We start from the raw sequence: 25,306 nt of genomic DNA on the forward strand, positions 1-25,306 counted from the left end.
AGGCGGAACAATAAAGTCATCCTGTAGTGTTAGCGAACCTTCACTGAAATAATGAGCCGTAGCAGCACAATGAGCGAGAGAAGCGACCTGTGAACGAGAGTTCTTGGTTAAAAAACAACCTTGCAGAAAAGACGCCTCACAATTTTTTTTCTCGCAAATCATGGAGTGCAGTTAGATTGATTGCTAGTGATTAATTGTAGGCGGTCCGTCTGATGTCATAGGGATCATTTTGAAAATGTCTCACTGCGACGCTTGTGTAAGTAGGGCAATCTCATTGATAATATTGTCGTTTCAGATGTTGTCATACGTTGAGATTTCACTCTGACGTAAATTGTTATTTGACTTTAGCGTCCCTTTAATGCAGCTCCCATAGCCGGAAACCTGGGGAAGTGCGTAGCGCAGGCAATCCAGCGAATACCCGGATACCACACGCTTTTCCAGGCGGTGGCACACTCTCGCATGCGGCGCTGGTGTCAACGAGATGTTTCAGAAGCATTTTCTCGCGATTTTAGGAAGATTAGGGCGATTATTTTTTGCTTATTACTGTAGATTACGTTATTTTACATCTTGTTGGATTATGTTGTACAGGTTTTGAGCCCTTTCAGCCTTGTTTTATGCGGGTATTAACCGTGTGACATCGTACAGAAGACAGACAACAAACCGGGCATTTAAAGTGTTCCGCACTTAGAAGCTCTGCGCTTCACGTACTTCAAAAAAAGGCGCGCGCATCACGCTTTTGTCGCCCTCTGGCGACGATCTGCGCAAAGCGGCGGCGGTTTCCTCTCCGCGTCCTTTCTCCCGAGACTTTCTACTAAGCTTTCTCCTTCGTCTCCTGCCACACCTCGCTTCACTCTCTCTCACTTCCTCTACGGAAAGGAAAGTAAAAAAATCTCCACTGTTCGCATCCCGGGCGGGGTCTGTGACGTGGTTTTGACGTCACGGCCGACTGGGGCAGTGTCCGCCGGTTTGCCGCGCGCGACACTCGGCGAAGTCGCAACGGCGCGGGGCAGCGCTGCTACGCCACGGAACGGACGGAACGGAGAGTGACTCATCGACGGCTGTCGCAAGCCGCCGAGTGCGACTCACACAGGGAACAGAACGCTCCCTGCCGCCGTACCGTGCGCCTCGCGCTCTCATGTGCCTCGGATTGATCTCGACCCTTCTCGAACTACTCGCATCGTCGACGTCTACTCCGAAGGATTCACGAAACGCGATCGAACTCCGCCTGCACTGACCGATCGACACTTTTTGCAACAGGTAGGGGATATGTTTGTTGTTACTTCTCTTTCCCCGGATTCCTTTGCACCTCGTTAGAAGAGCCAGCCGAGCGCTCGAAGACAGGCAACATCGATTTCGCTCGGTGTCGGGAGTGGAAGCCGTGGACAGATTGTTACGGTCGTGTCTCTCGGGCTAGGATTAGTGGTAAATCCTTGTCTCCGAAACCTCTCGATACCATTCTTCTTCACGTTACCGTTTCAGTGGCAATCGTTTCACCTCGCTCGACAACTTGAACGATCCCACTAGGCCGCTCCAAGCAAACGCTTATTTTGCTGAGCGTCGGAAGTGAAACCGTCGATCAACCGTGATCTTCTGGGTGGATCGGCGGTCGTCTCCCGTTTTCGAAGAACTACCGGCCGCGTCTTGTTTCCGCCGTAGTTTGCAATCGTTTCCGTGTGGCTCCCGAAGTGAGCCGCGAAACGCGGGTCTGTGGAAAAAAAAAAAAGAAGAAAAAGCCGCGGTTTGCGCGCGTATGTGTGCATGCGTGATTTGCCGCGTTGGAACGATTGGATTGGATTGGATAAACTTTTATTTGGTCCTCCAAAACACAGATCACTGTATCGCTCGGGTGCAACTCGCCGACGACGTTTTGTGCCAGAATCGCCGCCGGCGTTAATTACTTCACAATCGAGTGCCATCTGCGATGATCCATCCGTCCGCGACCGCTGACATCATCTAATGCGCCGACGGAAGTTTCAGCCAGTTGTGTGTCTGTAATCACGGCGGGACCGACGCATCTGCATTCATGTGTGTGTAGTGTGTGCGGATTCTGCAATCGTGTGGGCGCTCTCCTAAAGTGGTCCCGACGAGGTTGAACATAACGTCACCTCAACTAACTATGCGCGTACAACGAAGCATACGTATACGTAATTGTCGTTGGCATGTCGAACAACGCATCGACGGACCGCGTCCTACCTGTTTGGCTTTCGATAACGTGGCGGAATTTTCGGCGCTTCGCTTGTTTAGCGAAGCGCGGAGTCGCCGAGGGTTTGGTAAAGTGCCCGCTGAGCAATGACTACGCAAGACACGGTTGAACGACGCTTTCCGAGGCGAATCGGCGAATCAGCCTGTTGTGTCGCAATGCAGGGCGAGATGTCACAAAAGCGCCGATTGACGACACACGACGATCGATAAGATCGGAGAGGATGTCACGTGATAACAACCGTCGCGCGGTCTGTTTAATTACAAAGATACCCGGACGGAGTTGAATCTAGTAAGGTGACCGGATGTTTTTTTAAAGTTTTATATTATTACTCACTGGTTGTGTTGGTTTTTTCTTTATGTGGAGATCGCGAAATCGAGATTAACGCGAATATGAATTTACTTGAGGATTCATTCTTTTTTTCCTCACTACAATTATCTGCACGGACGACGTCTGGATCGGTCTTATTTGTAGTTTAGAAGTACGGCAGCTTGGGCTAGTTGGTATGACATGAAGATAGTTATAGCGCGAGAACGAAACGACGACGTCTTCGGGTCCTTTTTTGTCTCTGCGTCGTCGTTTTGTTCTCGCGCTATAACTATCGTCTTATTGTAATGTTTCGCCATGGATTTTTTTTTTTTGTAGCGAAAGCAATGCTTACAAATTTTGTCATGCTCACTCGCTAGTTTATCGATTTTATTCTTGCTACTTATTGCTACTAAAGTGTAAACAAGTCTCGCCGCGAGACGCTGACACAGTCTGTGGCGTCACACACACACACACACACACACACACACACACACACACACACACACACACACACACACACACCACACACACACACACACACACTAGATTAAGCAGCACTGAACTTCGCCGCCGATAACGATCTTCACTATCAGCTGATGATGAGCTCAGCATCCTCCTCATTGGATGAGTCTAACAGAACCATACAAAGCGCACTTTTGAAGATTAATCAACATCAACTAGCCCACCTTATAGCTCTTCTACATACTTCGCTGTGGCGTGGCTGCCTGCAATGCGATATTCTTTTTGTTTTTTTGTTTTTCCGAAGAATTCAATCACGGCCAGCTTCAGATATATGGCCGAATTCGCGTGCACGACATTTCAACCACGAACGTACTTGTGAAGTCGGAAAGGTTCACTGTAAAGTATTCTGCTGAGGCGACAAAACGATATCTCCTAAGATGGTTATCAGTATTGAAAACGCCGTGTTGGAGTACACCAACGTTGTGGGACGCCAAGTTATCTCTCTAATGACACCTTAACGTTATCGGTGCATCGCGTGCATTTCTTTGGGCACTCGTGCGCGGGCGCCAGTTACGTTTCAGGAGTTGTCGACATCGCAACGAATCACGGCCTCGTAATTATGCTGTCTTGACGTCATCGAAGCCGCTAGGTCGAAGCGCCAGTATACGCTATCACCTGCGTCCGTGGTGTGACTCGCGAGCTGTGAATAAGGGCGCTTGTGCATTGCGTGCCGCGTTCCAAGTAAGTTCGAAGCGGCCTTGCCGCAGGTTAGGTGCCGCGCAAGCCGCTGGAAACTACTAGTTTGTTGCTGTTCATGCTAGTTTGCTACCGTCGACGTCAAGGTCGCCAGTGGGTTACATGCTATAATTACGTCGCAAACCCTTTTAGTTAGCACTGGCTATCCCCGTATTGCCGAACTATTAACTGAGAGACCGGCGTTGTGAGAGTGATTAGCGGTAAGCACGTCTATAACGTGCCTGTTCGCAGGGGCGTGGAAATATTTTTCCCTTAGGGGGGTGTGGAGTTGAACCCCCCGAAGCAATCCGCTTACTGTACGCAACTGTTTCGTAATGTATACACCTTTTGATGAGCACTGTCGACATTTCGTTTCAGTATAGTTGGGAGTGTCAACGGCTGATCAACTAACGCTAATAATAATTGACGGCGTTTAGCGTCCCAAAAACCACCATATGATTATGACAGACGCTGTAGTGGAGGGCTCCGCAAACTTCGATCATCTGGCGTTCTTAAACGCGCACCCATAGATGTGAGCACACGGGCCTCACACATTTTCGCCTCCGTCGGCCGGGATTCGATCCCGCGACCTGCGGGACAGCTTAGCCACTGGAACACCGTGGCGGGTAATCAACCAACACGTGCATTCAGTTCTACCTTTACTAACATTTCACTAATCCCCCCCCCCTCAAGTAACGCAGTTACAATTGTTTCTCTAAGATTCCCCTAAACTCCTAATGTCAAGTCTGTGGCTCGCTTAGAGCCCCGCCGTGGTGGTCTAGTGGCTAAGGTACTCGGCTGCTGACCCGCAGGTCGCGGGTTCAAATCCCGGCTGCGGCGGCTGCATTTCCGATGGAGGCGTAAATGTTGTAGGCTCGTGTGTTCAGATTTGGGTGCACGTTAAAGAACCCCAGGTGGTCTAAATTTCCGGAGCCCTCCACTACGGCGTCTCTCATAATCATATGGTGGTTTTGGGACGTTAAGCCCCACAAATCAATCAATCAATCAATGTGGCTCGCTTAGAAACAATGTCGCTTTATTTCTACCGATAAACAAATATCTAGGTCGCCGTGGCATAAGTGCATGACGTCATGATGAGTTGGTGCGGAAAGCTTGTGTCGCCACCTGTGTTTTTTTTTTTTTTTCGTTATGCGCGTTTTCCGGCATGCCAAGAGTCTTCTCACTGCCGAGTATGTTCGTTTTTTTGTCTTGGCTTTTTTTGTTGTTGTTCTGTGGAAGGGTATAGTTGCCTAATACGAGCTAAATGGCTTTGCTGCTTAGTGTAGCTGCAATGCTTCGTCGCAAAGATGACTGGTGAAAAAAAAAAGAGGAGAAAAAAACTTCGCGCGTTTTTTTTTGTTTTCTATTTTTTTTCTTTACACGTGACTCATACCCGCATCGTCCTGTGCATGTTCAGCCGCATTCGCGAGTGGCGAAAGTCTCTGCTCTCTGACTCAGCCCTGCATGGCTTGTTATAAACAGTCGGTCTCGGAAAACGGTGCGAAGCGTGCCACTGTATATCTCACTACTATACGTGGCGATTAAATTTTCGGCCGGTTCGTCTTTTTGATAGCCCCCCCCCCACCCCCTTTCTTTGAACCGCTCCGATTTCGAAAGAAACCTGCCAGTGCACGTTAAAGAACACAAAGGCGGTCGACGTTTTCGGGAGCCCTTCACTACGGCGGAATCCCTCATAATCATTTGTAGTGGTTTTGAAGCCGCAAAACACCAGGTATTGAGAAAGCAGCGCCTCCACCGCGTGAAGGTCTTGATTTCGGACGACGTTTATTCATTCGGCCCGAGAACCCGGTAGTTTAACAGAAAGATTACCGATAGTTTAGGAAAGTGTGGTGCTAAATGTAATGCATACAAATATTTACATAAACGAATTTATTTTCAGAATAGAGCAATAATCGCTAATCTTTCTGTTAAACCTCCATCATTCCAAATATGAACAGTAAATTTTGAAACCACTCGATTCTTGGCCAATCCCCCACAGTGGGTATGCGCCACTAACAATAGGAAAACAACAACAACCCGGTAGTCAACAGCTATATACGGTCAATTCACAACGACGATGACGGTGATGATCATGATGATGATGATGCATAAAAAAAAACCTATCATTATGATGGTGATGAGGATGTACAGATGAATATGATCGGCCTATTAAATGCCCACATTGATTATTTCAAAGACGCGAGAGTGTTTTTTTTTTTTTCTTTTCACTTCCACTACCCTCCCTGCAGCCTCTATCTCCTCTTCACTCATTTCTCCACGAAACACGTGGTCAATGTCAGGACTAAGCATCGAGTCTGTCGGGATTTCGTTTATTTTTTTTTTGTATGCAAGCCGTTATCTCCGCTCTCGTAGACGAAAACTTTGCAAGACGATGCGAAGTCGCGCACGAAAGTCGTGTGAGGCTATAGGTGGAACGGGCGCGCGGGGCAAATGCAAGGCCGACTGGGTGCGAATTCACGAACTAATGTCCCTCTTGTGTGGACCAATCGGGCGCTCGTTTCCTCATGACGTCACGCCGGCGCCTAAAAGAGGGTGAAACGCCGGGAGAGAGTGACGACAATGTTATCAACGAGAGTGCCCCTACTCACCGAGAAATTAGGGTAAAATGCACGAGAACACAAACGCCGCAGTAGGACATTTTCAAAATGATCCCGATGACATCAGACGGACCGCGTACAATTGATCACTAGTAATCAATCTAACTGCACAAAATAAAGAACCTTCCGTGCATCAAGAGACGCAATAGAATGCTGCTTGTTCGTTTCTGTTTGATTCACGGAAAAAAAGAACCGCCGGTACGTTACTATGGAGAATGGCGCGAGTGGTTCAAAAATTCAATTTTCGCGTAGTTACACGGGACATGTGATGCCATCTAGCGGGGGCGCAGTTGAAACAAAAGCGTCTGCGATCTCGGAGTCAATGGCGGAAAGTTGATCAATGGCCGTTGTTGCTGCTGTGGCTTCCGCTGCTTTCATTCTGCTGCTATTAGTGCAGTAAAGCGGGGCAACGCTGTGCTCGGCAACAGTGGCGTGAGCCGGTCCGCTTCTAGAGGCGGGTAATTTGAGGTGCGCTAACCCGATGCGGACCACTAGAACGTGATTTTATTTCGAAACAGGTCCTTCCTTGGCACGAAAGTAACACCACGAGGTTGTTTCTTGACCGCCATTTCAACAATCAACGTCGACTTGACGGTTTGCCTTTAGTGTGTCCCTTAACACATACAGCGGACGGCAAACTCATCGCGAAAGTGTGTGCACGTAATAGCCCTTTAGATACGTTGTTGTTTGCCGCTACACAAACACACAATAAAATAAAATAAAAAAAAACACTCACGAACAGTTATGCTTCTGAGTCAGCGTCTCCGCGCGTTCAGTCTGGTGGTCACGTTTCTATCACGCGTAGCGCGCCCTCTCTCCGACGACACGCTTTTTTGCGCAACGACCCCCGGACGTGTCCGATTTCCGCGCAGTTCCGTGCAGCTGGCACGTCCTGCAAGCAACGAAAAGTGAACGAACTTCCCTCTCCTTGCTCGTTCGAGATTCCGCGTGGATACCGCGCAGTGCTGCACGAGACTGCTCAACCAGTGTGTGCAGGCGAAAGTTACGCGAGGGAAGTACGCAGTTCCGTGCAGTGTAGTCAAGCCTGGGCGGTATTTAATGAACGTTTTGTTCAGATTTCGAGCGCTATCCCTTCCCTTCGCCCGTTTGGCCAGTGGCCAGCTGTACTCGTTGAAATACAGACATACCTCCTACAGATTATTTATGTTAAAGCAACTATGTCTATTAAAAAATGGTTAACGATTTAGAGTACATGGTGTTCTGCTATCGGAGAGCTTAAAGCCGTCCCTTGAGCCTCACACTTGATGAGGCCGCATCAACGAAAATTCCCACTGCGTGCTGCACTGGCCAGTTGCAACGCAGAAACATGTCGCCTGCCTCACAGAGGCAGGAATGTGCGTTTATAAAAAGTGGGTAACGATTTGGAGTACTAGGTACTCTACTATGGGAAGAGCACAGAACCGTCCCGTGGGCTTCACACTTGATGAGGCCATAGAACACCTATATAGGCTTCGCTGACAAAAATTACGCCGTGAACTAGTTCACGGCGTCGATATGCGAAAAGCCACTAAAGGTCTCCACGCGTCCTTAGAAACAGTGGGTAATGATTCAGAGTATTGGGTACTCTACTCTCAGAGAGCGTGGCGCCGTCCCGCTAGGAGCTGTGTTTCGGGATTTTGTGTGTTTAGAAAGAAGTGGTTAACGCTTTAAAGTATACTTGGTGCTCTACTATGGGAGAGCATCAAGCCGTCCGTACTTTGTGGGGCAGATCGACGAAAAAAAAACAGAGACTAAGACAGGGGAAGTTTATTGCAAACTGCGTAGAAAAAGAATGTTGAACGATTTTAAAAAACTTCGTACTCAACTATGGGAGAGCATTAGCTGTCCCTAAAAAAAAAAAACGAGTACTGGGTACTCTACTATGTGAGAGCTGACAGCCGTCCCTTAAAATAAATGTGGGGCCTGGTGAGGGGCCCTTTAAAATATTTCCTGTGTTTAGAAAAAAAATGTTTAACGATTTTGAGTATTTGGTACTCAACTATGGGTGAGCAGTGAGCCGTCCCTAAATAAGTATCGGAAACATGTGTTTAGAAAAAAGTTTATTCTATCATGGGACGCAACAGACTTAAGAAACGAGCGTCTGTACAACAAGTACAATAACAAACAAATGACAAAGCACAACATACATTACACATTTAAACAAAAGTGTCCGAGTCCGTAGGGTCTCCATAGTCCATGGTACTAATAACTACATACACTACATATATACACTAATCACAATATGGGCAATGTACATGATGATATGTTTAGTAAAAGTGGTTAACGATTTAGAGTACTCGGTACTCTACTATGGGAGAGCTTAAAGCCGTCCCCATATGCAAGGGGACGATACCTTACATCATATCAGCAAAAGCTTCCAAACCCGAACACGAACCGATATACAAAAAATTTCCTGGTGAATTACCAGCACGTTGAAAGTTTCAAATGCACTGTTCCATACAGACACACTACCATACAGACACACGTCTGTGCCGCTAGTCTTAAGTCTGAAATGTCCCGGTGAATTTTTTTTCGGGGATCCTGGAATCGCTGTTTAACCGAACATTACGTTTTAAGTAGAAACGACAAACCTTTAGCTCTCAATACGCGTAGTATGTACATTAACCGAGAAAGTGTACTTATGGTTCGAGCGGAAACCAGCTAGCGCCGCTAGCTGTCTTCGCAGGTGAAGGCGTGCCACAGTACTGTAGGGTGAGCCTTTCATCTTTTTTTTTCTTAAATTGTGACTATGACTACGTTCGAGGAACACAGCATTCAGCTTGAGACAGAGAGCGCGAGGCGAACTTTTATATACCACCGAAGGTGTACCGTCTTTAACAATATAAAAGGCAACACGGAAATTACATCGGACAAGCCGTATAGTTGCTAAACGCAGTCGCCAAGCGATCCCTTGCGAAAATGTGAGACGAGTCCATGACAAGAAAGTTCAAGGAGGATCATCTCACATATCTATTTGAGTTTCTGTGTCCCTTTAGAATTAACTGTTCACAACACCGAATGTTCACGCAGGAAGACACGTCCCGCAAATCGGCACGTCAGATTTATATCCCGCCCAATCACGATTACGCATTTCGCAAACACCGTAACTCGGCGTTCCCTTTCACATTGTTTATGCCCGTACAACATTCGCGTCGTACCGAGAAACCCGCAAAGTGCGCCCTCGCGATTGGTCGAGGCGCCCGCCCGCCACTGGTTTCTACGCAATGCACGGAAATCGCACCACTGCATGTGGGGTGAAAGTGTATTTATTATTATTCAATGATGCCACACGAGGGAGTCCCAAGCGGGAGAAGCCGCTGTATATCGAACGCGTCTAACGCACCGCTAAGCCGTCGTCGACCTCTCGAATGAAAGGTGGTGTAATGCCTTCTCGAATTCGTGCCGGACGAGCGGTCAGTCACCGACCCCTCGGGTGTCGGTGACTTGTAACTGTGACGCGCCTCCTTTCTCTCTCGAACTTATGCAGCCCGCGCCAGAGCAGGACTGTGACAGCTTGTGTGTCTGCGTGTACACAGTTTCCCACGAGCCAGTGTACGGCGTTTGGGTTACGCTGGCGAGCGTTTCCCGGCGAGCGCGTTGTTGCCGTTTGTCCGCTGTCGCAAGACACCTGAGGCGGCGGGGGGATCGCGGTTGTTATACAATGAAGTAAGAAGGGGGGCCGTGTGAAAGCTTTAGTGAGATGGCGCCTGCTGGGCTTGGTAAGTAATCGCGTGATCGTAGCTCGAAACGAAGACGCAAAACAATTTTCAACAATAGAGATGCGGCCGATTCCCAACTGTAGCGTTTATTGTTATTACTATACGATTATATATGCTCGAAGAATATGTAGACCCATTTCGTGTTTGTAAACACAGGCTGGCCGACGACGACATTATGGGTAATGTTATAGCGACGTCCGCACGTAAGCGCTGAGGACTGCGATGTGCGCCAACAAACAAAACTAAGTTGTGAGACGCGACTCACATCCAACCGCGACGCAGTTCGTAGGCATATCGTTTTTTTTTTTTTCTTTTTCTCGTTGCTTGACTGAGGAGAACACCACATGCACCATTGAAAACCCAGCAGAAACTGCGGTAGGCAGAGCGTCTTTCGCCTACCAAGAGAGCGCCACCGCGTTTTCGTGACGTACTAAGTCCGGTGGAATTTGTCTACACGTGTACACAAAGCAGAAAGGCCGTGAGGTATGGGAGGCTGACAATGGCCACATCGAGGGGTACGAACGTCGGACTTACAATGGCCACGTCAAGGGGTACAGTCCGACCTTTAGGAAGGGAGGAAGGTTTATGATTGGGAATCAAAGGAGGGACGAAATGACCGGATGGCGCGTTTGTCATTTCTGATGAACAAGTAGGCAAGGTTTTCGATGACCGTGCCATGGGCGCGTGTTGCTTTCTCACCCTCTTAAGAGTTTCTCGCGAGAAGTTTAGAACGCAAGCGAAACAATCGTCAGCTTCTAACAAAGCAATCATGACGCTTGTGATCTGGCAGAAGTCGTGTCCGGTGACCCGCGTTACACCCCCCCCCCACCCCCCCCGCCAAAAAAAAAAAAGATACAGTAGAGGAAACGTTGTGTTGAGAAGCTTGCCAAGTTCTCTTCTGCTGCTTCGCTTTTCTCGCACGATATTTATAGCGGTGAACACGGAAAGCGTTCCGCGGGAGCTTTAGCAATAGCTTTTTTTTTCCGAGATCCGGTTGCTCGCGAACATAGGTGGGGGGTACATTAAATTTTCGGCAGTACATTTGCAAGTCACTTTGCTACGGGAAATAAACGGATGACTCAGACAGAGACGCGTGGAGGGACGATACAGTACGCTGCCTGGTGTCGAACCGTTGACCAATCGATCGTATATAGCTCGCAACGCTCGTTCAATTCGTTTCGTGTCTCTATTTTGCAGAAAACTGTGCAGACTATAGGAGGTAAGAAAATCGTGACGGTCTGTACGCGCTGAAATCGCAGTGAAAGTTAAAGGTTAGCATACGGTACGTCTCCAAGGCTTTCTGTGCTGGCACTGTAGTTTTTGTCTTCGGGTTTTACCAGCAGATATATAGCTAAGCACGATACCCCTCAGCGGCGTGAATCTGCACCCATAAAATCGTGTATAAGCGTTCTTATTAACCTTCGCACTAACGTCACTAAACGCCAAAGTTTGAAGCACGCGTCTCTTAAACGTCGCGATAGAGAAGTGAAAAGCTGCATCAGAATGCTCTTCGATAGATCTGGGGCTCATCTCAAATACCGGGGCCACGCGCTTCAGATTCGCTGGTTAGCCATGTGCAAACAAACAGTGCTTAGGCGGTGGCTTCTTCCGTTCTTCATCTACTCAACTTCTTTGTTGGTTACGAGAGAGCATTTCACGAGCATTTCCCATTGTCATTGCGCCCAAACACGAAATGCTCGCGGTCCGCGGAGTCGGATGAGCGTCAGAAATTAAAAGCGAGGTTAGTTGTTTCCTCCGCACCGGAAGTGGCCCCGGCCGTGTCCTTCCGGCCACTTTCTCTTGCTTTCCCACGGGTGCGCATGGGAAGCCACTCCGCTTCCGCCCCGGCCCGTTCCTCTCTTTTGGTTGCTGACGTCTTTGACGCGGTCGCGACGTCTTTTAGAGGGGCAAAGAGACGGCGGCAGGACGCGCCTGCCTTCACCTGAATCGTTTCCCCCCACCGCGCTCGGCTCCGCGGCCGCCGCCGCTCTGGTCCGGGGAACGATGCCGTTTCGGGAGTCCGCTGACTCAGCAAGCCCGCCGCCGCGCGAAATCCCTGGCCTGACTCCAAGGTCCGCCACCAGGTGTCCCATGTCGCAGCCACCGCACGGCCGAAGTAAGAGAGCCAGTCGCCCAACCCCCTCTTCCCGTAGCTAGCGGCATAGCGCTAATTGTGAGCGCCTGATGTAAGTGCCCCAGGAATGCGTCGCCCCCGACGACCACGTTATACCGCTGCGACGCGCTCAGACGTCGTCTTGTGGCGATTGGTGGACGCGACGCGTCATGTTCCTCGAAGTCCATGCTCGGAAAGCCAGTTTTTCTTTTCGCAAATGGATGGAATCCCGGAGCGGAAGCCGACGTGCGTTCACCTGGCGTTTTGTTGAAAGAACACTAATGTGAGGCAGAGGGCAATTGCGGACCGTATAGTCTTTACCGGAAAAACTCAAAAGCAGGGACCGGCAACTCTTTGCATGGTGACCACATACCGAGTATTACACATGTACAAGCAGCGCATTCTTTGTCAACACTTCCCCCCCTCCCCTTTTATATTAAGCGAAGAGTAATACTTTGCAATACAAGCATCTGCACGAAATTTCACTCTTGGCAGTGTGGCAGCTTGGGCTAGTTGGTATGGCATGACGATAGTTATAGCGCGAGAACAAAACGACGACACAGAGACAAGAAGGACTCGAGAAAGAAACGAGCGCTCGTGTCTTTCGTGTCCTTCTTGTCTCTGTGTCGTCGTTTTGTTCTCGCGCTATAACTATCTTCACTCTTGGCATGCGCATTTTTCGTCTTTCGACGTCCTTCGCAGAGAAACATGTAGATACGGAGTCCATTCCCCCCCCCCCCTTTTTTTTTCGTGCATGCTTACAGTTGTCCCTCAATTATTTATGCAAGGTGAGATAAGCAGCTGTTCAAAATTTCGAAGTTTTATTCCGACTTGGATTAACAAAAGGCGGGGTGCTCCGGTGGAGTACATCGCATGTCGCCGAGCGGGAGGGGGACAATGTTGAATCAGAAGGCGGGGCCGTATGTCGCTGCTCGCTTTTTACTCATTGCGAGAGTCAGTCCGGCTCGGCATAAAGGGGCCGGCCCGCGCTGCTGTGACTAAAGGAGGACCTTTCGCCAGCCTACCTGGAATTCGCCCTTCCCTCCAACCTTTTTTTTTTTTTCGCGACCAGACCAACACATACCGCAAACCCTTCTCGGTGCTTGGACCAGTATCCGTTCGTCCCGTCTCCACTCTCGTCCTCTGTGTTCTTCCTTCTTGGTGCGCTGCAAGTTTCGCTGTTTTATTTATTTTTATTCTTTGTTGTTGTTGTTTACTTTTTCCTGTGGCCCTTCAGCGTCGGAAGACGGAGGCTCTTCATAACGATAGTTATAGCGCGAGAACAAAACGACGACACAGAGACAAGAAGGACACGAAAGACACGAAGTCTGTCTGCATGGCGCTGCCCGAAGACTGTCAGTGCGGTACGCTACCACAGTTAGTTCCGCTGGGTCTGTGCGTGTGTGTTTCCACTCACCTCTCTCCCCTTACCCTTTCCCGGGGGCAGGGTAGCGCACCGGGTGTGTTTCTATTCCGGTCAACATCCCCGCCTGTCCGCATTACATTTCTCTCTCTCTCTCTGCCGCGAGGTCCGTACCATAACGCGACATTCACCCCTTTTTTCGTTCCTGTCGTGCATTCGCAGGTATGTCGTGCGGAGCGTCGCTAGCGCTGGACTCCCGGCCGCGTCTGCAACTGCAGCTGCCGTCTTCGCCCTCAACCTCGCCGTCGGCGTCAGCGGCGCCGCGTCGCCGTCGCTCGTCGTGCAGCGCCGTGCGACTCGTGACGCCCGGCGAGCTGGTCGACTCGTGGCAGCGCCGGCGGCGGCTGCTGCTCGTCGACTGCCGGCCGTTCCTGAGCTTCAACGCGGGGCGCATCCGGTCGGCGGTGAACGTCAACTGCGGCGACCGCATCACGCGGCGTCGCCTGCAGCAGGGCCGGCTCGCCCTGTGGGACCTGGTCGCCTGCCGGCAGGCCCGCGACCAGCTGCGACAGGCGCGGGACATCGTCGTCTACGACGACTGCACGGGAGACCTGGACTCGCCGCAGCCGAGCTCGTCGCTGGCGCTCGTGCTCGCCGTGCTCTGCCAGAACGGCGCCACGCCCGCCGTGCTAAAGGGTGAGTGTCTCCGTCACGTTGTTTTTTTTTTACTTTTTCGCCCTATCAATCACTACCAGCAGTTGGCTTATCGCCTATTTTACGGGTGGGTTTAGGTGCCGCCGTAGTCAGCTGTCCACCATGCCGTTTTGTATCTTGCACAACTGAACGAACAGTGCTACGTTGGACGTATGTACTGCACCAAAACAGTTGGTTTGGTGAATTCTGCCTTTCCTGACCTTATCGACGAACTTCACAAGATACAAAAGCAACAAAAAGAAAAAAAAAGTCTTTGACAGCCCAAGCGGCGGCACCCGTTAGTCTTCGAATGTTCCATAGAAAAGAAGGAATGTTCTGCGCAGGACGCCCCCTGTCCTTCGATTCTTCGTGCATCTTGCTCGTTAATATACTTCTTCGAAAACTTATCTATGAGTCACATGTAACTCCATTCGTAACCAGAAGGGGGCAGCACTGTACTGCAAAGGGCGGCCACAGTTCGAGCGTGATCTGCGGAGTCTGCAGTTTGGCTGAACGAATTATATGTTACCGTCGATACAAGGAGGGCCCAGAACGGCACACAACAGATGCCGAAGCACGAGAGGGTGTGCGTCTGGGAGAGAGTAGGGAAGGAAGAGAGAACAGCAGCAACAGCAGAAAGTTGGTGTTCAGGGAGCGTGGCCTCCGAGGTCGCCAGGGCGCGATCTCTGAGGCCTCATTTGGATGCGTACAGTAGGCGAGTGGTGAGTGTTGCGCTGGCCGGACGGCGACGTAACGAAGGCCGAAGCGAGCTCCAAGAAACAAAGAAATAACTCTGCCATCATTACCGACGCACACACACACAACAGGTGCGAAAACATGACGCCAGCAGCAGAAGCGAGGCCGCTGCAGCAGCAAACCGGCTTTTCACGGCGTGTCCGGTTCCGCCGTTCACCTTCAAAGGACGCGGCCTCCCAAGGACGGCTGCAAATGTGGCCGCCGGCGCTGAGTCACACGCACAGCCGGCCCCTCAGGCCCTTGGCCCCGACGGTACACAGTCACGGGACTTCCCCGTCGATGGTCGTCGCCGGGTCGGACACCTGGTGGCCGTTACGAGCGCGCACTGTAGTCTCGCTCTACGTGAGAACACGCGCGCGTACGTATGCTTCGGAAGAAGAAGGGTTCCTTTTTGCGAACGAAGCAGGAAAAACCGTCGTGGTCGCAGCCCGCCATGTTGGACCGCTGCCAGCGGCAGTTCTGCGGTCTCTTTCTTTCGTGCACGGTTCTCGGCACCGTTGCCGCGGCGGAGGGCTCTCGCCTGGATCACGTGTCCGAACCACCTCGCAAGTCTGCGTGGTGCGCCCGTCGCGGTGATGAGTCACACAGAAGTGTGGCAGCTTGGGCTAGTTGGTATGGCATGACGATAGTTATAGCCCGAGAACAAAACGACGACACAGAGACAAGAAGGACACGAAAGACACGAGCGCTAGCGCTCGTGTCTTTCTTGTCTGTGTCGTGGTTTTGTTCTCGCGCTATAACTATCGTGATGAGTCACACCCGCAAGAAGAGCAACGGGGGAGGGGGGGGGGATCCCATGTTTTATTCCAACAAGGCTCGCTTATAGAAGACGTGCGTCACTTTACAAGCCCTCCACGAGTTGGAAAGTGGATGGAGGTACTACTGATCATCGGTTGATATAAGCGAAAAAAAAAAAATGTTTGGAATCATAGGCATGCGCGGAGTTGTCCACATGTATGTGTGCTCGGAGGCGCGGGCTTTCACCGCCGTGGCACCCCCCCCCTCCCCCGTTAATTACACAAAACAAGATTCGCAGCGGGCGGTGCACAAATGAAAAAGAAAACTGATGCGATAGAGTATTTCTCATGGCGACCTGCCTTTCGTCCCCGACTTCCCGGAGAGGAAAGCCGTGGGAGGGGGGGGGGGAGTCTTTGTCATATGCAGTGACAATGTACTACTGGGGGCCAGCGCTAATCACTGGGTGTTAATGCCTAGCACATCGACATATAAAAGAAAGGGTTCGAAGAGGGGCTTCGCACTGTTTCCCGATACCGATGAGTAGGAACGTGGCGCCGCGCTGCGGCTGACGTCGCCACCGACGCCATGTTCCTCGCTACGCAGCAGGCGTTCCGGTTGCAGCTGTTTTCACGTCATTCGGTCGTTGATGTGTCGTATCGGATCACGCACGATGAAGTACCGCGGCGTGAAGTTGCGCGATAGCATACACCCGGTGAACATTTAAATCGCAGGGTTTTATACGAGAGAGCATGAGAGAAGGGCACAAGCTGCCTACTGTAAAAATAAAAGTGTGCCTACTGTAAAAATAACTTCCCGTGGGCAGGGATTCGTGTACACGCTTTGTGCATACACTGGTCCCTGCACGTGACACGGTTATTTTTTTTTACTTTTCTTTCTTCACAATTAAATTCGAAAATGTTGTAGGCCCGTGTGCTCCGATTTGGGTGCACGTTAAAGAACCCCAGGTGGTTAAAATTTCCGTAGCCCTCCACTGCGGCGTCTCTCATAATCATATGGTGGTTTTGGGACGTTAAACTCCACGAATCAATCATCAATCACAATTACTTCCAATAATATCCCCTATACTTTTCTTGGCAGCATTGTTTGCTAGTTCTCATTAATATTGTGTCTAACAAATAAAAACAAACTCCTAGACGTACACTTCTTTCCTTCATTACTAGCAATAGAGGTATATATTGTTACGCGCCTGCGAGCGGCGTTGAATCGAAAAAGGCTGCGTTGGAAACTGGGGAGCATTTGAAACAGACCAGTTCTGTTCAATGCCAGGGACTCTGCCAATCGATCTGGAAGCCTCTTGAGCAACTTACATGCAAGCAGCGTACGTCCCAAGCCACTCAATAATAATAATAACAGTAAAAAGAACTCCACACTGGACAGGCCACTAGCATTCACTGCAGTGTTTCAAAGGCGACTTTTTTTTTATTGGTCACGCTTTCGCGCGAACGTGACAGGCTTGAGGGTGTGTTCACTTCTAGAGTATTACGTGTCTGATGAGGTTGCGTAAATTAAAGCCTATAGACATTTCAAAACAAAAGGGGGTGTTGGGGATTATGCGCCGGCTGATGAGAGTGTGCAGCTGATAACAAAGAGGGCACGATGCGTGGACAATGGGCCGTTGGCGTTGAAGAACGGATCGAGGGACCCCATTGTTTTGCCGCGGCAGGTTTTCTCTCTCTCTCTCTTTGCTTCCTATCGGTGGTGTTGTGCAAGGTGCGAGATTGTGCAACGAGGGAAGGGGCTCCGCGGACGATTGACGGTATTGTGCGTGTATTGCTTGTGTCTTATAGACTACATGTAACAACTTTTTTTTTTCTTCCTTCTCTATATTGTTTTCTAAAGTTGCCGTGCCGCTAGCCAGCTTAGCGATGTTTAGTGAAAGTACGGCTAACAACACAGTCGTTCCGTTGAGATTGAATAGATATGGCGTTGCTGTTCTGGCTGTGAATGTAGCCACCTCCCTTAGCTATATCGCTAGGCCGATAAGCCTGCAGTGACGGACGCTTGTACTCGGATACATAGGGCGGATGAATTCGCTCAAAAGTTATCCCCGATACCATGCCGGCCGATTACGATACAAAAAGTAGTAGGTAAAGGCACAAGAAAGGAGGTTATCTTCAAATTGGCACATCTGGAAAGATGAACTTAAATTCTTGACGTCAGTCGCTGCAGATATGGTCGGTGAACTTGCCAAAATCATCGCAACGCGTCCGACTATTTTTAAAGGGACACTCAAGGCAACTAATTAAGTCGAAGTCAATTGTTCAAACAGCGGTCCAGAAACCTAGTAGTGTTACCTTTGTGCCAAGGAAGTGCTTATTTTGAAATAAAATCACGTTTTAGCGGTCCGCATCGGGTTAGCGCACTTCAAACTACCCGTTTCGAGCGGAACGTGTCACGTCACTGTTGCAGTGCACAACGTTGCCCGACTTTACTGCGTGGCCGCCGACACTAGTAGCAGCAGAATGAAAGCAGCGGGAGCCATAGCAGCAAGAACAGCCATTGAACAATTTCTTGCCATGACCTCCGAGATGGCAGACGTGCTTGGTTCAACTGGGCCCCGCTGGATGGCACGACCTGTCCAGGTCAACCAGGCGAAAATTGAACTTTTAAACCACTCGCGCCATTCCACATATAACGTCCGTCGGCTCTTTTTTTTTTTTCATGAATCAAACATAAACGAACAAGCAACATTTTATTACGTCTCTTGATGGCCGGAAGGTTCTTTATTTAGAGCAGCTAGTTCGATTACTAGTGATTGATTGTAGGCGGTACCTCTGACGTCATCGGTATCATTTTGCGAATGTCCTATGTGTAGCGCATGTGTTTTCGTGTATTTACCTTCATTTATCGGTAAGTAGGGCGCTACTGCTGATAACATTGTTTTTGACGTGCGCTTTCACTTTAACGTAAATTGTTGTTTGTTTTTAGTGTCCCTTTGAAAAAGTTACGATCCTCTGTTGTTTCATCTACTGTCGGCCTCTACTAACTGTGCACTACTTGCATGGTGGCTTACTACTTGCCTAGCTCGATCTGTAGGATGTCGTATCAACTAGCCCAAGTTGAAGCTTTCCCAGCGGCATCCAAAAAAGTAATCAAGATCACATGATCCATAACGTCATTTTTCGCACCAAACTTGACTAACTAACAAAAACCATGCCCTGTTAAGTGACCGCTTGGCTTCTAACGGCTCAGTTATGCTCGCGGGGTTCGGTCCGATGGGGCCATCTGTTCGCCAAGCTCACGATACGAAACAAAGTTATCTTTACACCACACGCGTTACGAAGAGCGCGGTGATTGCAACAACTAACACGAGTACACCACCTCGGCATTAGATTTAAAAGCTCCGTGTCTCCATAACCACCGGTCACCCGGTGCGGTGTTGCCGGTGCACCCCGGGGGTGACGTGTTTGCACGCGGTCACGTGACGCACCCGATCAACCGTCGGTGAAGAAGATGCGGGGTGTGCTTCGGCTGCAGAGTCGTCATGAGTCAAACGCGCGCGGTACTCGCGTGATGACGCTGCGATGAATCACGGGCACGACGTCAGGGCAGCGACGTTTCGGCTGCACCGCGGCGCTCTTCTTCTCACCCCCCCCCCCCCCCCACCTTTCTAGCTCGCCCATTCGTCGTCCCCCTGATGGAGGCGATCAATGGAGCGTATTAGTCACACACGCGCGCGAGATTCGAACGCCGCGGCAGCGTATAGCTTGCGCTGTATACTTGCGGCCGCGGCCCCGCACGCGGGCTTGAAGCAACGCGACGGTCTTTTTTTTTTTTTTTTCGTGCGACCCAGCGCATATGGAGAAGACGAGTGAGTTGCCACAACGATACGGTCGCTATCGAGGATTAGAGGTCCATTTGCCGGTGTCGCGTTGTAGTTTATAGTCATGGGTGGCAAAGGTGATTGAAAAACCGCCGCTGGTTGATACGCTTGCACTGGCGCGTACAGCTGGACTAATGCCCAATTCCGTGTCGTTCATCCCTACTGAAACGTTCCGTATGCGAGTCCAATAATTCCATATGTTTCCATAAAGAATAGATATGTTTCCCATATATATTCCATATATTTCCGTAAGATACTTACGGAAACATACGGAATTATTGGACATCGCATACGGAACGTTTCAGTAGGGATGTTTCTTGTATGTCGATCCGACACGCGAGGAACACGAATTTCGCCGCATTGCGTCGAGTCTGACGGCTGAAAACGATGTCGTCGTAATTACGCTGTGCGACTGTGTCAGGAATGGTACGCACCTCAGCCGCGGGCGTAACTGATGGAAGACTGCGCGCCGGCGACGGCAGGTGGATTCGGTGCTGCAAACATCCGTTTTCACCCTGCGAATCGTTGCCGATTCTGTTCGTGTGCGCCGATCGGAGCGCTTAGCTTCATGCAATGCGTTGCCCTCGTTGTTCAATACAGCCCAGCCGGCGTTACGGTCTACAGGTGGCGCTACGTGTGTTTCGAGCACGGTTGTGGCTTACTTCAGCGCCCCCCTCGGCACACACACACGCACAAAATACATTGAACCAAAAGCATAAATACAAAAGCATTGAACCGAGGCGCAAACAGAATACGCACCGATTCCGCGTGCCAGCTGCCTTCCGCCCTTTGTTGCGTCCGGTATCGTTAAAACTGTACGGATGTTGCTGTAAACATGAAGGTGCTAACGCGCATAAACGTAACGTTATATTTATAAATGTAGATTATACACGTGTGCTTGTGTCCAACACTTTTTTTTTCGTTGGTCAAGTGCGTTTTGCCGCAATCGCCTCTAAAATGTCATTTCGCTGTTCTCGTTCATATGGTTCACGATTGCATGTTTTTGTTCCAGCTATCGACACTACACACGTGCACTTCTGTCGAACACTTCTCCGCTGGCATTCTTCGTTTAGCCGCTGCGGCATTTAAAACGCTGTTTCAGTGCGACGATAGTTATAGCGCGAGAACAGAACGACGACGCAGGGACAAGACGGACACGAAGGTGTAGTCGTTTTTGTTGTCGCGCTATAACTATCGTTATGTCGTACCAATTAGCCCAAGCTGCCACACACTGCTGTTTCAGTGTTCGCTTTCACATTGTTCACGACTGTATGCGTTGTTCCGGCAGATGGAGACTACAAGCGTTTGCGTCCCATTGTGTGGTGTTTCACAGGTGGCTTTCGGGAGTTCCAGCGGCAGTTTGCCCACGAGTGCACGAGCAGCGCCGCGCCACCTTGCGTCGAGTCCGAGGCGGTGCGCGACGTGTCGCAGTGGCCCGCGACGTGCGTGCTACCTTTCCTGTTGCTGGGCAACGAGCGTGACGCCCGAGACGCCGAGCTGCTGCGGAGGCTGGGCGTCGGCTACGTGCTCCACGTGACGCCGGCACTGCAGCAAACCAACGGCGTTACTCCCGCCAACTCCGTTACTCCCGCCAACTCCGTTACTCCCGCCAACACGGCGGGAGTACAGCAGGAGCACTGTCCGGGACTACGTTGCAAGCGCCTGCCAGCGTCGGACAGCTGTCACCAGAACCTGAAGCAGTTCTTCGACGACGCCTTCCAGTTCTTAGGTACGTGCCCGGAATCGGCTGTGATACGTCGTTATATAGTGCGCGCTTATATACTGTGCTCCTGTTGCTGCACGTGTTCCGTTCTGGTCCGGTCGTCAGTTGTTGCCATTGGTCAGACCCCCGATTGTCATGGCCCGATTGGCCCAGAGGCTTACCGCGGCCTCTCTGATTGGCTTAAAATAGCGCGCGATTACGAAATCTGACGATGCGGCGGAATTCGATAGTGTGCACGATAGCACCCATTGAGCTCTGTGTGCGCGTCTCTAAGTAGAGTGCTGCAGTCAGCATAGATATGCACACGTGTAATGCCAGAACCTGTCTTTATCAGGGCCTTATGTGATGCGAACGCAAATCTCGGATAACCCGTGTGAAGACGTAAACTGCTCAATCCGAACTTTGGCCGACTCAGGCGTTACGCGCGGTGACGTTCTGCGCGCCGCTCACGTGGCAAATTCTTTTGTCTGACGTCGTTGTGAACGTTGCAGCGCTGTCTATTCCATCCATGACGTTACAACTAGCCCCTCAACAAGTTTTTTTTTTGTACTTTCTGTTCGTCGCCCCGCCGCGGTGGTCTAGTGGCTTAGGTACTCGGCTGCTGACCCGCAGGTCGCGGGTTCGTATCCCGGCTGCGGCGGCTGCATTTCCGATGCAGGCGGAAATGTTGCAGGCCCGTGTGCTCAGATTTTGGTGCACGTTAAAGAACCCCAGGCGGTCGAGATTGCCGGAGCCCTCCACTACGGCGTCTCTCATAATCATATGGTGGTTTTTGGGACGTTAAACCCCACACATCAATCAATCTGTTTGTCGTAATGTGATGAACGCGCACCTTAGTTTCTTTGATAAGCACAGACTGCTGGGCGAGTTGCTGATTCTTTTCCTTATTGGTTGTTTTTTTAAGATGGGAAGTGACAGATCCTTATCTTCCCTGAGCCTCCGCTTCTACCACCTTTCCTTCCCTTGCGAATTTAAAGGCGCACGGATCATATATTCATTTGCCTAAGACAACTCGGAGTCGAAAGTAACGTTTTCATTCTCTGTCTCTTGTATTGATATATAGAGAGTGGTAAGCTAATGCAGTTTTCGTGGACTCAGATAGCTTCATGCCGATCCCGATGGCGCAGTATTGTCGCACGCGCGGCAAACCACCACTGGTAGTAAAACACAACTTATCACTCGCTATTACACATAACTGATTTCATCGTTATTTGCGACTATGCAAGCGGGTATATTTCACCTAAGTATTGGTGGCGGCAGCATAATTAAACTTGCAGCTACGGTGCGAATGCGCTAATTAGTCGAGGAAAATAATCTCGTAAAATGGCGTATACCTCGACAGCACTGCAGAGGTCGAGCCTTTTGGTCTGTCTATACCGGCGGTCGCGACAGGTCCGGAGCTTCATCCGGCATGAGCGGAAGTCGAGAAGAGTTTTTTTCACTTGGGCTCGCTGGTCCAACAGTCTGAAGAGAAGAGCGCAAATACGGACGAAGGCTTGTTGGTCCAACAGACAGCGCAAATGCCGACGAAGGCGAAGAAGACAAACGCAGCGCTTGCCACTGCATTGCGTGTCCCCCTTTCAAGTATGTTCTGCGAAGGCGTCGTGATACGAAGATGCCACGCGTCCTAGCTGCAAATCTTCAGATAGAAGGAAGTTTGTGCACGCGAGTGTCGAGACCACTGTAGACTCCCAGCTCACAAGTGTTGGGGCGCAGTGGCCTCCAGTCTCCAGCTTCCAGGGCTGCATGAGTCCGCTTGTCTTTCCAATGTATTCGCAGTTGGCCGGGTTACTTACTTTTGTGCACTTTATTACGCATCCCTATTATTCACTCGCGAGCAGCCGTTTGGGGATGAGGTGTCCTCCGTCCCCGATCACAGAGGGCGAGTGTGCATGACGCATGCGCAGATGGTCGCCGATCGCTGGGAATCCGCGCTGCATGGCACTCTCGCGCTGACATCATCGTGCCCGATGCGCGCACACCAGGCCAGCACATCGCGAGTCCGAGAGCGGCAGTAGTGCAACTGTTGACACCACCCCGCTCATTCCCCTCGTCACCGCGAAAGGGCATCCCCCGTTTGCGCGTAGGGATGAAGAAGAAGAAGACGGGTGTGTGTGTGACTCAGCTAGCGCGCCCGGGGTTCGCGTAGTCCGCAGCTGCGCTGTCCATTGTTAGCGGCCCTACCTGCCCGCCTGTCAGTGCGTCACCACCAGCGCGCGGCGGCGAGAACACGTGGCCTCGCGACCATGACGTCACGAACGGAGGGAGCCGTGACGTCACCGGGGTGCGCGCCGCTTTTGAAAGCGGGTGCGAGCCCGACTCGGGAGTGACGGTTTTGGTTCGGTTGTGTGAATCACACACACACCGATGCGTTGACAGAGAGAACGTGGATGGGGAAGGGGGGGGGGGGGGTTTAAAACGGCGCGTAGTACTCACGCTGCTGGTATTGTTCCTTTCCCCTTGCGTCGCGTATAGCGCGCTTTTTGGTATGGCTGTGTTGTTGTGTAACGTTTTAACGCGATTTGCTTCTTATACGCGTGGCCTTGTCACCCACGGTAAAGAGGGAGCGACGGCAACGAACGTCTGATCTAGTACGATGTTTGACGCGCGCCGGACGAGGAGCGGGGAGGGAGGGACAGGTCATGCGAGATCCGTGACGCATTTTCAGATGCACGCGCGCCACATCGCTGACCGGCGTATACTATATGACGTTATCGCGAAAGGACGCGAAGTTGGGGCTAGTTGCTACGTCTTGGAAGGCGTGGGAATCGAGATGGCGGGAGGGGAAAACACGCGACGGTGGGGGACCGAGACGCGGCTGCTTGCTAGCGATGTCTTTTCTTGTCGCCGTACGCGTCCTCCTCCTCTCTCTCTCCTTCTCTCTCTTCTTTTTTTTTTGCGTTCCCACGGCACATCCGATGTGACGTCATCCGTTGTGTGTTCTCCGATTGTTATACTGTGCAAAATTACTAACGCTTGAATGGTGTAGCGTGCAAATTTAGTCGATTTTTTTGGGCAATCCGCCAACATGATATCCAGTGCTATAACGAGCGTTGGCAGTACGTGGGTAAATAGATTTAAAATCTCGTAATCGTATGGCGTCTCTTGTAATCATATGGTGGTTTTTGGGACGTTAAATCCCAATGATCATACATTTAAAATGACGTGACTATGAAAAAAAAAAAGCCATCTGCATCTTCTCACGGGGGAACTCGAGTATATGCGTGGCACCTAGATTTCGTACAGTGTTACGCAATGCGGTTGGGGCAAGACATAACATTATCTTCAAAAAGAAATAAATAAAAAAATTTTGTTGGCGCGTCTACGATCTCGTGGCATTCTGCAAGGAAATCGTGGTACCTATTGAGGGGATTTAAGGGTATCGACAAGGAAGCGCTGTCGTGCGATTGATGGTGGCGTTCCTCTTTTTTTCTTTTTTTTGCGTTTTGTTATAGTTTTCGAGTTTCTCGTCGTCTTCATCCAAGAGGCGCGTTGTGCTTCTTTTCCTCGTTAGTTGACGGCTCGAAGAAAGAAAAGAATAAGTAGTATAGACGATCCACCACGCGAAGGCACTTCGAAGGTCTTCCGGGAACAGGCACGGTGCCGTGGCGTCAGATCGCGTGGGTCGATCCGTTGCTGCGGGACCAGGTGTTTCTTACGTTATACTCGATGACAACCAAAAAAAAAAACTTAAAAAATGAGCCACGCCCGACACCGTAGGCTCTCCCGCCAAAGGCAATTGGCTCGTTACGTCATGTGACGTCACCTAATTCTCGCGCATGGTAGGTGAGTTTATCATTACAGACACGTAATAGTGTCGCTGGTTTTTGGTCGATAATTTGGAACTCCCTGCGCAACTTCGGCAAAGATTCAGACATCACTATTGGCGGGAAACGAAATAACTCAAGTAGGGACAAAGAACTTTTAATCGTTAATATGCGTACTACGCGCGTTAGCAGCGAAAACTTATTTATAGTTACTATGAAAACCGTCTAAAAAAAATTCAACTCTCACAAATGGTTGCTAGGGGCGC

General features: G+C 50.5%; 1 protein-coding gene across 1 annotated transcript in view; it reads left to right on the top strand.

The window, feature by feature from the left end:
* Positions 1-945: 945 nt before the first annotated feature.
* LOC119167068 (dual specificity protein phosphatase 10) overlaps positions 946-25,306 on the top strand; it is a 28,341-nt gene continuing 3,980 nt past the window's right edge. Inside the window, exons 1-3 of the mRNA XM_037418487.2 lie at positions 946-1,257; positions 13,742-14,215; positions 20,884-21,279. Of these exons, the coding sequence (XP_037274384.2) occupies positions 13,744-14,215; positions 20,884-21,279 (868 nt within the window). The 5' untranslated portion in view covers positions 946-1,257; positions 13,742-13,743. The remainder of the gene's footprint in view (positions 1,258-13,741; positions 14,216-20,883; positions 21,280-25,306) is intronic.

The sequence above is a fragment of the Rhipicephalus microplus genome, chromosome 6 (genome assembly GCF_043290135.1).
Source record: "Rhipicephalus microplus isolate Deutch F79 chromosome 6, USDA_Rmic, whole genome shotgun sequence".
Taxonomy (NCBI): Eukaryota; Metazoa; Arthropoda; class Arachnida; order Ixodida; family Ixodidae; genus Rhipicephalus; species Rhipicephalus microplus.